This window comes from Carassius gibelio, chromosome B13 (genome assembly GCF_023724105.1).
Source record: "Carassius gibelio isolate Cgi1373 ecotype wild population from Czech Republic chromosome B13, carGib1.2-hapl.c, whole genome shotgun sequence".
NCBI lineage: Eukaryota > Metazoa > Chordata > Actinopteri > Cypriniformes > Cyprinidae > Carassius > Carassius gibelio.
In genome coordinates, this window is record NC_068408.1 from 14,347,960 (window position 1) to 14,363,891 (window position 15,932).

The following is a 15,932-nucleotide window of genomic DNA, read 5'->3' on the forward strand; positions in this document are numbered from 1 at the left end:
ATTATATGATCAACACAAGAATTTGAGTGAAGTGCATTTAGATTCAGTGATTGATAACATGAAACAAGTTTGTATAAATCCCGATGATCACTTTATCCAGCATTATATATGAAAAACATCCATTGTGGCAAAAGCATATTGTGCTTTTATATTGATTAAATTATTATTATTAAAGTTTAATACAAGTATTTGTTTGTTTGCATGTTTAAAAGTGTGAGAGTATGCGAGTGTGTTTGTGTGTGAGAGAGAAAACAATGCGATCACAGCCAGTGGGGCAAATGCAACAAATATGGGCTGGTCAGCAGTAGGGCTGGATGACATGAAATTGCTGAGCACAGCATTACTCATAATGGGACTAATTCTGGACCGTTCCATCTCAATACAAACAGTTACAACACCAATAACAGTAATACCATTAATAATTCTAATGATGACAATTAATAATTCTAATTGATTATATGTAAACATTTTAATCAGGCCGCTCTAGACACAAAACTGAGGATCTTGAAGAGGAAAAATTATATAAAAATGATATATAATTTTTTTAAATAAAAAATATATCAAATTATATAGTTATTATATAACGTTGTTAGAAGTGTGAACTGACTGACAACTTGACAGCTTCTGCTGTCTGAAAGAGTTCAAGTAAAAGCTGGAGTTCTCCTGTCAAGTTTGAGAACACTGAGAGACTGCAGACGTCCTAGATACGCAAGCAGCATCCCCAAGCGACTCTGCACTTACGAGGTTCAGTGGCAGCTGCTAGTTATATAATAAACTGTTTACCTTATTAGTGTTGCAAGGCACTTCTCTGTGCTCCTCCATCTGAAATCTCACCATATTTGGTAGCCTTACAGCTGCCTTGTGTTTCCTTAGCACTGAATGGTGCCTGAAACAAAGTCACAAGGGAGTCTTACTTGCCTAAAGACCTAACCTGTGAATTATGTATAATTATTATGCTTAAACATTATTTTCCTGGAGATCCTAAACACATCCTCAGATGTCTAAATGAAGACTTGTCTCTTTTCCAGCAAACTGACTTTTTCATAATGGGATGTCAGTCACCCTTTAACCAAATGTTTATTCTTGACTCTAAACACATCGTCTAAAGCATTAAGCTAATCCAAACAAGGTCAGTATATTAAGTGTCCAGTGCTTAGCTTCAAATTAAGAACTTCTACAGTGTCTCAACACTTTTTTTCTTTTTTTAAATATATATAAAAAATATTATAAAATAGCCATTTTAAGGGACATGGCACAGATTATTATAATATATATATATATATATATATTTGCAAGTGGTCACATTTTAAAGCATGAGTACATTGTTTTGTGAATTTATTTATTTAATAACTAATGCATCTATTCAGCACGGACACATTCCTTTTATGAAAAGTGACAGTAAATACATTCATAATGTTCCAAAAGGTTTATATTTCAAATGCTGTTCTTTTGAATTTTTCATCCTGAAAATAAATGGCATTTCACATTTTCCAAAAAATTTTAAGCATCAAAACTATTTTCATTATTGACTATATTAAGCAATGTTTCTTGAGGAGCAAAACAGCATATTAGAAATATTTCTGAAGGATCATGTGACACTAAACCTGGAATAATGACTGCTGAAATTTCAGATTTGCCATCACAGGAATAAATTACATTTTAAAATAAATTTTTTTTTTTATTTAAAAATTCCGTCTTGGTCAGTATAAGATACAAAACTTTTGGACAGTTGTTTTAATACATAGTTTCATTTAACCCTATATTTTAAATACGCGTTCAGAATATACCAGAATGTCATTTATCAGGCAAGTGAACATTTGTGTTGTTCATGAGCATTATCTTCTAAAACTAATTAAATGTCCACCTATACATTTCATTCAGTCAATGCAGAAATGATCACGTGAAGAAGACATCAGCTCAGTAGATGTACACTGCAGTCTAAGTATAGACATGCTTGCATGGTCTGTCATTGAGTATCATTTACTTGTTGTCGTTTCACTAACATCATTACCGATCATTTAGTCAAATGCAATCCACGGAATCCTCACTTTGTCATTCCAGCCTGACGCATTCCCTTTTTGGCAACTGCCTGCATGACGTAGTCAGGGAAGCTCTTATCACAGGTAGGGAGGGGCGGAGGAGAATGGAGACAGCGTCAGCGCGCACCAATCAGATGCTCCGCCTGGCGTGAAACCTATGCGCTGATTGGTTGACGAGCACTGGCTCTTTAAGCCTCGCGCTCACCGGCGCCGTGCTTTGGTTATCCACAAGAAGGCGTCGGTCGTTGAAGAGGCGATTAGGGATTTCTCTGCATGAGTGGAATAGACTTGGGAATAGACGTTTGGAGCGTGGTGCCCTTGGAAGAAATAACGGGGGAAATCAGAGGACAGAGCGCACTCGTGCCTTTTTCTCACTTGTGTTGAGGATATTGAGATTTCAGGATGCCAGTTTTCCACACCAAGACGATAGAGAGTATCCTGGAGCCGGTGGCTCAGCAGATATCCCACTTGGTTATCATGCACGAGGAGGGCGAAGTTGATGGGAAAGCGATCCCAGATCTCACCAGCCCAGTGGCGGCAGTGCAAGCGGCTGTCAGCAACCTCGTGCGGGTGAGAGTCCTTCATCCATTCAGCATCTTCTTGCTCTTTTAGTTTATCTGTTCTTTTACTGTCTTTATCAACGTTAAAACAACGTCACTTCATTGCGTTAAAACATCTCCCCGTATAAAAAATTACCATGGTAACAACAGTTTCTTCCTAAATACCATAGACACTGCAGTTATTGCTGCTACATCATAGTAAATATGAGGTCTTCTTCACTTAGTATGAAACTTTGTCATTTTGTTTCTTTTTCATGACAGTGGGTGACTGACACCAAGTTTCCTAAAAAGTGTGCTGCTTTGTTTTAGTAACAATAACGCTGGTGTTCAGGTGGAAATGATTTTTAACCATGGCTTTTTTTTGTGTGGAGGGTGAAGGGTCTTGATCTGATCAGGTAAATGTGTTCCAATAGGAATAACAAAAATACCAACGGTCAGTGTAAACTGATCTGACTGGTTTTGGTTTGATAATCACATCTAAAATAATAAATAATAATTAATAATTCACTTTCTTAGTTTTTGGTTGAAGTAAACACATGGTCCTCATGAGTCAGTGAAGAGATGGACTGAAGCAGAGGATGTATTGGGAAAGTGTTAGGCAGTGTCAGATTTTGGTCATTTTATTTTCTTCTAAAACAGTTCACACACAAACTAAAAGTTCCTACATCTGAAAAGTAGAGATGTAGGAACAAAGTACTAAAGTACCTAAATTATTTTTAACCTGACAACCAGTAAGAGCAGAGGGATATGGTAGTTAAAGATAGGCTGTCAACTTTCCAAAATGCTGTCATGATTTTAGACGTTCCCTAAATACATTATCCTACATAGTCCACTCCTAAGGGAGATAAATTTTGTTTTAAAAAAATCCCTTTTCAAGAACTACAACGAACCGCTTGTTTGGACTACAGCTTTGGTTTTCTGGTTTTTGTCATGTTACAAAGCGTCCCATTAGAATATCATTAATAATTCCTGCCTATGGGAATTCGAATGTTTGGGGGGTGGGGAGGGGCGAGGTCATGGTTAGAACGCTTGGTTGAGTTCATCAGACAAGACGACGAAGTAGTGCTGCTGTAGCCTCAGGATACATTGAGTGCATGTGTTTTTATATCACTGTATTTCTGAAGGGAACCGACTGTCTTCAGAAAATTTTGTCATTTTCATTTAAAGGGGTCATATGATGCGATTAAAATTTGTCCTTTCTGTTTGGAGTGTTACAAGCTCTTGGTGCATGAAGAAGATCTGTAAAGTTGCAAAGACTAAAGAGATGCCCCTAAAATGGCTAATTTGAATACGCCCCACATGTCTATGTCACTATGTGGAAATATTTGTGTAATGCCACCCAAATGTTAACACAAAGAAAGAAGGTGTGGTTTCAGTAACCACAGTTAGTGTTGAAGCAGTCATGTCAGGGAGATGCTTGGTGTATCTAGATGAAAGCAGAAGCACTTTATTTGGCCATCTGAAAATAGATGCATTTAGGAATCTTTAAGATTACTTACAGCAGAACATCAACGCATTTTATGGATGACCTTTTCTTGAACCTTGGAGAGGAGGTCATTCTGACTTCGCTACGACAGTCTGGCGCTTCTGAATCAGCTACTGTATGTTTTGTTATTAGTTTAAGTATTTGATATTGACTGTTCAAATGTGGAGATTTGCGTGTTCGGCCAATCAGAATGCAGACTGTTGAAATTAAATAACAACAAAAATAATACATTATGCACATATCTGTACATAGTAAATGGAGTTAATTTAAGCAGTTGTTGACATCCTATTCTATTCTATTCTATTCTATTCTATTCTATTCTATTGTGAGTTGTATACAGTATGTTCTCACAAGTATATGGTTAACTCAAGCTGGACCTGTGCTGAGAGGTCAGAGGTGCTGTCAAGTATTAGGCTATTTCTTCTTGTTTATTTGTAACAAGAAGTAGTTTAGTTTAAATAGTTACACATTTAAGTAGTGTAAAAATATTCCTCCTATTGTGTGTGAGTAAGTCACAGATAGGGAGTGAGCATTTTGTGCTGGGAATAAATAGGTATGCAAGCCTGGGAAGTAACCGGCCTCACGGTGCATGACTGGAGGGGTGTTTCATGCGCTGGGAAAGTGACTCCCTGCTGGCTTGAGGAAGTCTAAGGTGTCAGCGTCTTCACTGGAGACACACCCCATCCCCCCTCATGCGGCACCTGTTACTGCTGAAGTGTCCAGCACATCAGCCAAGCCTCGAAATCAAGGCTGAGGGAAGAGGTTTTATATCTCTTCTTGCTCTAAAGACCGCTCTGTATCTTGGAGACTGTTCTATGTTTAGATTATCAACATTCTATTGGTCACTGTGGGATTGTGGAAAGAGATTCGATTATATATATATTAGCTAATATGTATAACCACCCTATAATTGTTACAAATAAGGAATTGAATGTGTAATTGTTTATTGTAATGTTGACTCTCACTACTTCATGCTTCCACAGAATATTAGATATGGCCTAATAGATGCAATCCAAAACCATATTTGAAATAAGTCTGTAACTTGAATTGATAAATGATAATTGCTGTGTGTGGGCTGGAATGAAGCCAGTGAGAAGTAGCAAACTAGATCTGCCTGGATTCATATGGAGTTCTTTTATCTCTATCTCTCTGAATGCTTTTTCTGGATCTTAACGGAGAAGACAGCAGGGGTCTGGCATGGAGGGGAGTCTCAATCTCTGTCTGTCTGTCTGTCTTTTAAGCCAAGTCTGTCACAGTGTTTTGGAAGAGAGCCATTGGCATACCATCCATATGCCATATGCATTTGTAAATGTGTGCCGTTTATGTCATCCATAGCTAAGCTCTTAGATTCCCTTTGGAGTCAGCAGTAGTGCAGAGCTACAGTATGTAAACTGTTGCTGTTGTTTTAACATCACATTCAACAGCAAAATGCAGTGATTAAAGACATGACCTAGTAACCCAAAGCCAGACTTTAGTACATTAGTGAAATGGAATGGAAATGCATGGAAAACTCCCTTAGTGATAAAATGATTGTGTGAGAGGAGCTGATGCCCTTAGAAATGTGTTAAACTGCAGATAATCCTAGTCATTCATACAGATCTATCACAATGTCATAGTAAATCCCACACTGATGACACAAGCATAAACTTGTTTGCAGTTTGCTTCCCCCAGCTCCCATAATCCCTCAAGTACTTTAAACAGGAATATTCTTTTTAAAGCAAGTCTCCATTGTGACTTCTTCACAAAATAAATCCAGCCTGCCCTTGAATATAGAGAATGTATTTTGAGTGGCTATAATGTTTGCATTATAATGCTTCAGTCTGATTTCTGTGAATCACAATATAGATGAGAATCTGCACAGCTTTTTTAAGATGACTGAGATGATTCCTACCGTGACAGTGAACATACCCAATCTTTTTAAAATTGTATCCGCTTGAAATTACTTTAGTGTTACTTATACATTTCTCAAAATGTAGTGTAAGTCTTGCAATATTATAAATAAATTTTACCTAAATAATATCCTAATTTGCTGCTTATTAATAGTTAGTAAGGTAGTTGTTAAGTTTAGGTATTGGTTAGAATTAGGGATTTAGAATATGGTACTAATAAACAGCCAATATATTAATAACAGGTATGCTAATAAGCAACTAGTCAATAGTGAGAATTGGTCCATAAAGTGGAACTTGGGCTTGTACTTAATGCAATAGTCTACAGTGCACAAGTCCTTCAAGTCTGGCTTCCTCAGTCCTGTTTGCTGAAATGATCTGAATTGTCTTTAATGATATCTGACAGTGTCCCGATAGAGAGGAGCTGGAGCAGCTGCTGACCTGGGCTACTCTCTCAACACCCATTATCACAGCACTAATGCACCTGAGATCAAACAGCCTTTTAGTGAAGCTACAACTGCTATAAGCACTCTGCATTAATTATGCATCAAAAGTACACAATCAATGAACTGATGCCTTTTGAGTCTGTTTTTCTGTTACCATATGCTTAGTTTGACACCACGGAAATTGCCAAATGTGTGTTTGAGGGCCCTTTTATAAAGTCAGACCTTTTATGGATCTGCTGCTGTGCGTGCAGAGTTTCCCTTTAAAGGAGTCGTGAGTCTTTACCGAGGTTGTGGGAATCAATGAGAGATACTTCAAGAGTTCAGGCGTAAACAGTCAACAGATGACCGAGTGCTGTGACAGACCAGGAGCCTTGTTATATAAACAGCCATCATGGAGAGAGAATGCAGTCGCACCCGCTCTGCTTTCGGCTGAGGGAGAGGCATCTTACTGCAGGTGCCGTCACATTCTCACTGTGTGTATGTGTCTAATCCAACCCTCACACACAAGTGAACTTTAGAGGAATGAGAATCATGTCAGATGTCAAATATCAGCTCCGTTTTTATGAGCCAGTGTCATAAATAAACATGCCATCTCTTGTTGTAATTAGATTATTGAGCAGGTGGATTTTGTGCTGCCCTGTTGCTACCACAGGCCACAACGCTGTAAAAGAAAAGTACAATTAAAATTATAATAAAAACATTTATTGGTGGTGAAATAGAAGGCTGCAGCAAATGTTTAGGCAGTGACAGGATACTGAGTCACCCAGACAGAGACAAACCATCAGGATAAAGGCCTGTACACAACAAGAACGAAAACTAAAATGATAACTGTAGTGATGACTATATCAGCGTCCATATCAACAGCTGTTATGGAGTTATGGTCTGTCAATATAACTGCAGTACATGCTTAAAAAGTGTTTTTTGATTGGCTGTCATCTTTCCTAGCTTTCACTAAATAGAAAAAAATCACTCTGAAAGTGATTCATGATATATCTCCTCTGTGTCATTATCATAAGTTATCGTATGGAGTTTCTTGTTTTTTATTAAAACTTTATAGTTATTGTTCTTCTATGTATCATTAGCATAAATCAGATCACCCAAAAACAATAATATTTACTTTTTTATATTTTATATATATTTGTATATGTATTTTTTTTAAATAAATAATTTTACAATAATACCTTTAAATGTTACATAAAATGGCTTAATGTACATAAATGACAATATATAAATAAATAATTAATTTAAATCAGATGTGATGTATCACACAGAGAAATGTTATTAATTATGATTTTTATCATATCGTCCCATCAAATGTAATATCATTTTTCACCCTATGCACAAGGCATCTCATAATTATTAGACATTATTGACAAAGTAGTCAAATCAGTGCTACACAATGAGAGAACTGAGAAAAATGACTGGTGAAAAAAGGAAGTAAATCTTCAACACCCATAATGCACTGGGCTCGATCAGACTATCCGTGAGTAAGGATACAAAAATGTGGAAGTACAATCTAGTTTTCTCAAAGTCCCTGTCAAACGATGATGATCAGATGATGCAAGACCATTTATTTACTGACAAATAAACTGGAATATCTTTCTGCAGATAACACACACAAAAAAAATGCATATTGTACATTTATTTGTACTACATGTAACAATAAAAAACTGGTTGAAAATCAGTGAACATATACTGTTTAATCAAGAATCCATTTCCCTTATCTAAATTTAGATAAGGAAGCAATAGGATACTTAATTGTTCTAAATATGTATTTTGCGCCCTTGTCATTTTGGTTGCTTTTAGGTGCTTGTAAACCCTTGACTAAGTTGTTATTGGGCTCTTATTTACCACCATTACTTCTTGCCCCTCAGATGGCCTTATAGACCAGGACACTGCGCTAAGAATAACTGTGTGGAATGTGGTTGCAGGTCCAGTATCTCAAGAGAAGCGTGAGGTGGAGGCCCCACTGAAAAGAGCCTTTCAGTATATCAGGTGCCAGTAGACGCTAATAAGCCTCAGAGTCCGTGAAAATAATAAATGCAAGTGTTCAACCCCCTGACCACAAGACATTTTGACCGTTGTATTTTTTTCTAACCAAAACTGCAATGAAGGATTTTTCATTCTGTTGAATACATTTACCAAACAGGCTGTGCAGCATTCATCACAGCATGCACAGGACTGATGTTTGTGACTAGCTGCTGTGTGTGCATATGTGATCTCTGTTCTGACTTTAGCCCAGCAGTTAACCCAGTTAGCCTTATTTATGAGTCCCCTTCACCCAATCAGGACTTTGTAAAAGAGCACACTGCACTACAAAAGCACCATCCTCAGTATACAACTGCATGCTTTGCGCATTCCAGTGCGATCAATGGTCTTTAGCAGGTCATCTGCTGTGAATCAATGCACTCTTTTATTTACTACTTGCGTCTGTCTGACTATTTTCACCCATCCAATCAAATAAATGCTCTCTCTTTCTATATATATTTTTTTCAAATGTCAACTCATGAAAAGCTTGATTGGAGCTGAAAAATATAATTCAGAGATGGAGTATAGAAAAATGAATGTGACTGCCTCGGTGTAATTACATCATTGGAAAAAAGAGCAGGCGGGAAGTGGCAATGTGCCGTGTGGAGATAACAAACATCTCTGTTACGCTGCTATCTCTCTGCATTGGCGGACTCTAAAGAAGGACACTAATGTCATTCCTGATGTCCAGTGAAAGGGCAACTAGACCATGTGAATGGGAGCATGTGTGTGTGGTCTGATATCTTGTCACCTCAGTATTATGGTTTAAAAATCAAACGATTTGAGGGGCATTTTTTTGCACAGACACTGAAAATATTTAGATTATTGTTTGATAGGGTTAGTCGATTATAGCTAAAACGTATCTATTTCTGTGTGATACAAAAAAATCAGTGACTCAGAGACGGTTTTGAATCAATGTGACTGACAGTTTAAATGAACATTAAATAAAAATCATAGCAAAATTATAAAATCAATGCAAGGCCAGTACAGGTTTTTCTAGAATTTTATCATTAGATTCATTAAATATAATAAGATCATTAGATTTTTGTTTTATTTTTATTTATTCATTTATTTTTGTTGAAGTTTTGTTTTTCATTTTATTTAGATTAGTTTGTTTTTTTCATTTAATTTAGTTCAGTTTTTTTTTTTATTTCCATTTAAAGCTGCAGTAGGTAACTTTTGTAAAAATATATTTTTTACATATTTGTTAAACCTGTCATTATGTCCTGACAGTAGAATATGAGACAGATAATCTGTGAAAAAATCAAGCTCCTCTGGCTCCTCCCAGTGGAGGAGAAATTCAGGAGAAACTCCTCCCATTTGCAGAAATTCATCCGTTCCCGGTAAAAAACAACCAATCAGATGTCCGGTCTGTAACTTTGTTTGTGTTCAAAATTTTGAAAAATGTATATAATAAGCGAGTACACCATGAATCCATTTTCCAAACCGTGTTTTTAGCTTGTCCTGAATCACTAGGGTGCACCTATAATAAGTGTTTATATTCGGACTATTTTAGATTGCTTCGGGGATACCGCGGCGGAGTAACCCAGTACCTTTGTGATTCTTCATAGACATAAACAGAGAGAAGTAGTTCCGGCTACGTTGTTCTTCCGCAAGACGCAAGCAGTTCTGTTTATTAACTGCTAGAGCGTCAAAAGTTCCCTACCGCAGCTTTAATTTAGCTTTGCTTTGTTTTTGTTTTCCTCTTTTCTTTTCTTTTTTTTTTGTTCTGTTTTGGTTTTTATTTTTTGTTGTTGTTTGGTTTGCTTTTCATTTAGTTTAGCTTTGTTTTTTGTTTTGTTTCTCTTTTTTTGTTTATTTATCTTTTTTGTTTTGTTTTGGTTTGGTTTTAGTTTTTTTGTTTTTCATCTTCCTTTTCATTCTGGAAATAATCAATAACTGGGTGTGGCAATGGCAGATGAGCAGCATGGGCTGTTTCAGATTGGACAGTTGAAAATATTGGCAGCATCCCAGACAGCGAGTAGTAGATCAGCCCCAGGGCTCATCCAAGAGACACAGGCCCTTATTGTGTCCAGACACTCAGAGTGACCCCATTCACAAACAGTGCCAACCTGGTCTGCCTAAGGGCTGAAGCTTTTCCCTATGAGTGTGTATAACCATTTTGAGTGGAGGCTGGTGTCAGAAAAATAGAAATGTATTTAATGATCTCATTATGCATCTTGTAAACAAGCTTGTTTTACGTGTGTTCTCAGGTGGGGAAAGAGACGGTACAGACCACAGAAGACAAGATTATGAAGAGAGACATGCCTCCGGCCTTCATTAAGTAAGACCTGTCTTCCTGTCTCTCTCCAGGCACCCGTCATGTGAACATAAATCAGTTCTGATCACGCTGAACACATACACGCTCATTGCACAGGATTAACAAACCTGTGCCTTTACTTTGTCATGAGAAGTTTAAAGTCATTATACTTTATACAGGATTGTCCAAACATCTCAAGGTTTTTGCTCTTCTGATTTTAGATGCCTGTAAAGCCTGTTGTCAGAGTTTGAGGTCTTTGATTTATTCATCTTGAAGAAAGCTTGAAATAATTTACACTGTGATGGAGGTTAAATAAGGTCTTGCAGGACATATTCCTTTGGTCCGATTGCTTGCCGTCAGTGGCTGAGTCATCCCCTCACTGCTGAAGCTTGGGGGGCATTTTCCACTGAGCTTACGATGCATTATTGATGAGACTATGCAAAAACTATATGACTACTCTCCCTAGTGTCTCCCCGGCTGTGTGAAGTGGTGTCTTGGCAGCTAATGCTGAAGGAGCAGTTAGTATTGAATCAGTTTAATATTAATGCAAACTGTTTTTTTCACCATCTTTTTCCTCACTTTCTCAGATGCTCAAAGTCAGAAAGTCACAGAGAACACAAAGGAGCTTGTTCCTTTGTTCCTCAAATTTTAAAGGGTAAAGAAAACAACATCAACACAATTTTTTTGTTTTAAATGCTTTTTTTTAGACACAGAAAGTGGGGAAATAACTAGCAATGAGAGAAGAGGTGGTAACTGGGTCAAGACATTATTTTATATATTATATATTAAATGTATTTATGTGTAATTAATATCTATAGTACAATTGCATAAAACATACAAATCTAAAACATTATAAATTATAGGAAAAAATTAAATATAAATGTAAAATAATATTTTTATTGGAAGTGGAGAGAAGGCAAGAAATGATGGAGAGAAGAGGAGAAAACGAGATCAAAACACTATTTTATATATCATGTTTTTATATTATAAGTAAAGATATATTCTAATGTATATTTAAATCGCAAAATAAAAATGAAACATTCCTTTTTTTAATTAAATTATTTTTATAATATAGAATTAAAATCATGAATTATGTTTTATGAAATACTAAAATATAATACATATATCAAGAGAGAGAAAGAGAGAGAGATTTCTCATGAAACATTGAAATTATTAGGTAACACTTTACTTATAGCCTTTATGTATATTGCATTATAAGATTAATTTTAATGCATTAATTATGCCTTGTAATGCACTTTGTAATTCATTGTACAATTTCATGAATTATTGTAACCACTGCTAATACATTATAACACTTATCAATTCATTTTTACATTATGCATTTTAAATACGGTTATAATTATAATATCATTATGGCTAGACATAATGAATTACAATGCACATTTTAAATAATTATAATGCATTTTACCCTTTAATAACCCTTTATAATAAATTATACAGGCTTTAAGTAAAGTATAACCAATTATTAAATTACATTATTTTTTGTAAATAATATACAAAAAATATATATAGAGAGAGCGAGAGAGATAGATTTGTAAGACCTGATGCACATGTAGCGGTGTATGAAGCATCCTCAGAGCAGCAGTGCAGTTGACAGGTCCTTATGGACCCTGCACAGCTTCTCCTGGCTCACTAATCGAGCTCCTGAGGGGAATCATTTTTCAGAAGATGGCACAAATGTGAAATACATGACAAACCAGAATTACAAACTGTGATCATGTGGTCATTCATACTAAGCAAGTTCAAATTTAGTTGGAGAAACAGATGGAGGCTAAATTTAGAAGAAATGTTTACAGTTATTAGTGGTGTTTGCTAAGACATAATCCATTAGTTTTATTGCTCATAGTTAATTATAATAAGGTTTTAGCAGTGCTGCATATCAAGTAAAGGTTGGCTTGGCGAATGATAAAGTGTGGGTATATGTATCTGTTTGAAATGGCTGGGCAGGTGGGCTCAAATGTGTGTCTTTAGCTGACACATTTGGCATCATAAACACAAGCTGGCACAGGGCTCATCAATCAGCACACATGTGGTCGGTGACAGGAAATGTGAACCTCTCTATATTTAGGCTGTGTTGTAAGCACTGACACCCGGGTGGTGCCTCAAGGAGGTGCCTGCGTAAGTCTGGGTCTCCACCGCAGAATAACGATGAAGAGAGGCCTCCTCCAGAACACGTCATCATCCTGCTCTCCCGTGGGCCGCAGGGCGACTGGGACGTGCTTTAATTTCTATTAATATAGTGTTATTAAGTCTGGGAGAAGATTTCACACTGCTTGCTGGAAAGTTGTTTACTGCTCTCATTTCTGGGAATTGAGTGTTTAAATGATCTTGATTTGTGATTTAGTGGGCCGCTGATTTAATTGCAATGAAATCAATTAGTCATGTCACCTCCCATTTGAGTCAAATGCATAGTTTTTCTTTTTGCAGTGAATATTGCATTTATTTAGTATGGAGCATTTTTAATAGTGCAAGGCAAGCCATTATAGATTTATACAGTATGACTTATAGATTTGTTTTTAGGATATTCATATCAGTTGTGATTTTTTTTGTTTTGTTTTGTTTTTCAGGGTGGAGAATGCCTGTGCAAAGCTGGTGGAAGCAGCTCAGATGCTGAGGACAGACCCGTACTCTGTCCCGGCCCGTGATTATCTCATCGATGGCTCGCGGGGCATCCTCTCAGGCACTTCAGACCTGCTTCTGACCTTTGACGAGGCAGAGGTACGAATGGATATGAAGGATGATGATTCAAGGCTGATCTTGGATGATGATTCAAGGCTGATGATTAATTTTCATAAAAAGTAATTGAGATAAGTGATTAGCCTAAACTTAATAAACATACACTGCCATTCAAAAGAAGCTCAGTATTCAAAAAGAAGCATTGAGGTGAGCAAAAGTTACAGTAAAAATGTTTTTTATCAACAAAAAATAAAAGATCTATGAAGTTTTCCCCCAAAAATATATATTATCGTTTCAACCAAATATTTACCACCACAACTGTTAATAATAATTAAAAAAATGCTTTTGTGTAGTAAATCAGCCTATTGGAACGATTTCTGACAGATCATGGGACAGTTAAGTCTGGAGTAATTGCTAATGAAAATTCAGCTTGGCCATTGCAGGAAAAATTACGTTTTAGAATATATTACAAAAGAAAATAGTTTTTTTTTTAATGTAAAAATATTTCACAATATAGCTGTTTTTAATGTATTTTGGAGCTAATAAATGCAGCCTTGGTGAGCATAAGAGATTTCTTTGAAATCAATAAAAAAAATCTTGCTGACCCCAGACATTTGAAGAATATTGTTCACCTGCAGAAGTCATTTACTGGGATTAAACTTGGAATCATACAATTAAATATATTTTCTTGGTTTTGTGAACAAATAATGTACAGTGGAAGATTGAGATATTTTAAGTAAGTCTTTTATCTATCATTCTCTTTGGTAATACTCTCTTCACACTTGACTGTTTCATGGTGTTTTTAATATTCACTTTCAAATGTGTGATTTTTCTCATGTGTCAATTTTTCAAATGCTTGGCTATTAATGTGAACCTGGCAGTCGACAGTAACAAATACTGTGTTCTCCTCTAAAGGCCTGCTTTGTGAAACTGACAAGCCTAGCAATTTTTTTTTTTTTTGGTATACATTTTCACATCTCTAAGAGGGTTTTGACTTAAAGCAAGATTGTTATCTTAACCAAGAGTGATTTTTGTACTGTTGATTATTTTGCAGTTGGATGTGAATATTGCATGCATGCTTTCTTGTTTAACCTCATTAGACACGTGAAAGATTCTGTGTAAAATACTGTATGGATATAGTATTTTTTTAAATCTAATCTTGAAATAAAGCAAATTGAATCAAATCTAATCTTTCTGACGAATAATAATCAGCTCAGGGAAAACCCTGAATTTAAATTCTTTGGATCATCTGTACAAAAAAGGCTTTTCTTCTGGCCTAACAACATTAAACACACCGTCCCTTCTTATGCACTGTACCTTGCGGTCTTAATGTGCCGTGCTCCACATATCCAGCCTCCCCTGTGTGCTGCCGTGTGGGCGCAGCATAATGGAGCTCACACGGAGCACATGATCTGAGTGAGCTGCTTCGCACACAGCGGGTCTTCTATCAGTGGCAGTTACTTTTGAAGTTTCTGCTTCTTCGGGTCACAAGATTTCTCATCACAAGACAAGATCTGAACCCAGCAGCACAGTGTAAATGGGCTTGATATATGTATTCAAAACCAAAAATGCTCCCTAAAACCAGTGAGAGCATATGAAGGTTTAGTGCCAGCGACTGCTGTACTATTATATAATGACCAAAAAACCCTATTCTAACATCTATAATAGAAACATTTCCAAGAGAGCACAGATTGTGGTGTGTATGTACATACTGGCGAGATATTAGATCATCGGTATGTGGTGAAAGCTAACTCTGAGCTCTATTAATAGTGCTACTATCATCTTTCTCAAGGAGCTGTGTTGTTCACAGGGCACTGAGTAAGCATGATGTTATGGTACTATATCTTGTGGGTTTGCCTGTTTGTGGCAGAGACCTCTAGAATAAAACATTAGTCCTATGGGATCCCTGTAAGGATCCCTGCTTGAATGGTAGAGCATGGCGCTGGCAACGTAAAGGTCATGGGTTTGATTCCCAGGAAATATTTGCACTGAAATAAAAATGGGTAGCTTGAGTGCACTGTAAGTTGCTTTGGATAAAAGAATTTATGCCAAAATGCATATATGCCAATGTGTCTTTTTCTTTTGCATCATTTGTATTATATGTCTTTCTAAGGTGCGTAAAATTATCCGGGTGTGTAAAGGCATTCTGGAGTACCTGACCGTTGCTGAGGTTGTGGAAACCATGGAGGATTTGATCACTTACACTAAAAACCTGGGACCAGGTACTTTATATATCCTCTTACTTCCTTTTGAAGAGGTTTCATTTCATTTTGATTTGAATTTCTGAGTTTAAAGTTGACCCTGTTGACATATGGCTCATGCAGGTGACTTTTTGCATGAATGGAATTCATTGTTATTCTGGTTGAATTATTATTTTCAGATGCTTTTGTTACTTTTTTCGTTACTTTGAATGATCTATGACCATGAAAAAATTATTATTTGTTATATCTTCAGTTAAGTTACACTTTATTGTTGGAATTTCTTCCAAAATTAGTCTTGCATCTCAATTCAATTCAATCTCACATCAATT

At 36.4% G+C, this 15,932-nt stretch overlaps 1 protein-coding gene across 4 annotated transcripts in view; it reads left to right on the top strand.

Annotated features, from left to right (window-relative positions):
- Positions 1 to 2,249: 2,249 nt before the first annotated feature.
- Positions 2,250 to 15,932, top strand: part of vcla (vinculin a) — a 37,171-nt gene continuing 23,488 nt past the window's right edge. For all 4 annotated transcript variants that reach the window (XM_052572817.1, XM_052572819.1, XM_052572818.1 and 1 more), the window contains exons 1-4: positions 2,250 to 2,609; positions 10,659 to 10,729; positions 13,294 to 13,444; positions 15,516 to 15,624. In XM_052572817.1, coding sequence (XP_052428777.1) covers positions 2,442 to 2,609; positions 10,659 to 10,729; positions 13,294 to 13,444; positions 15,516 to 15,624 — 499 coding nt within the window. In that variant the 5' untranslated portion in view covers positions 2,250 to 2,441. The remainder of the gene's footprint in view (positions 2,610 to 10,658; positions 10,730 to 13,293; positions 13,445 to 15,515; positions 15,625 to 15,932) is intronic.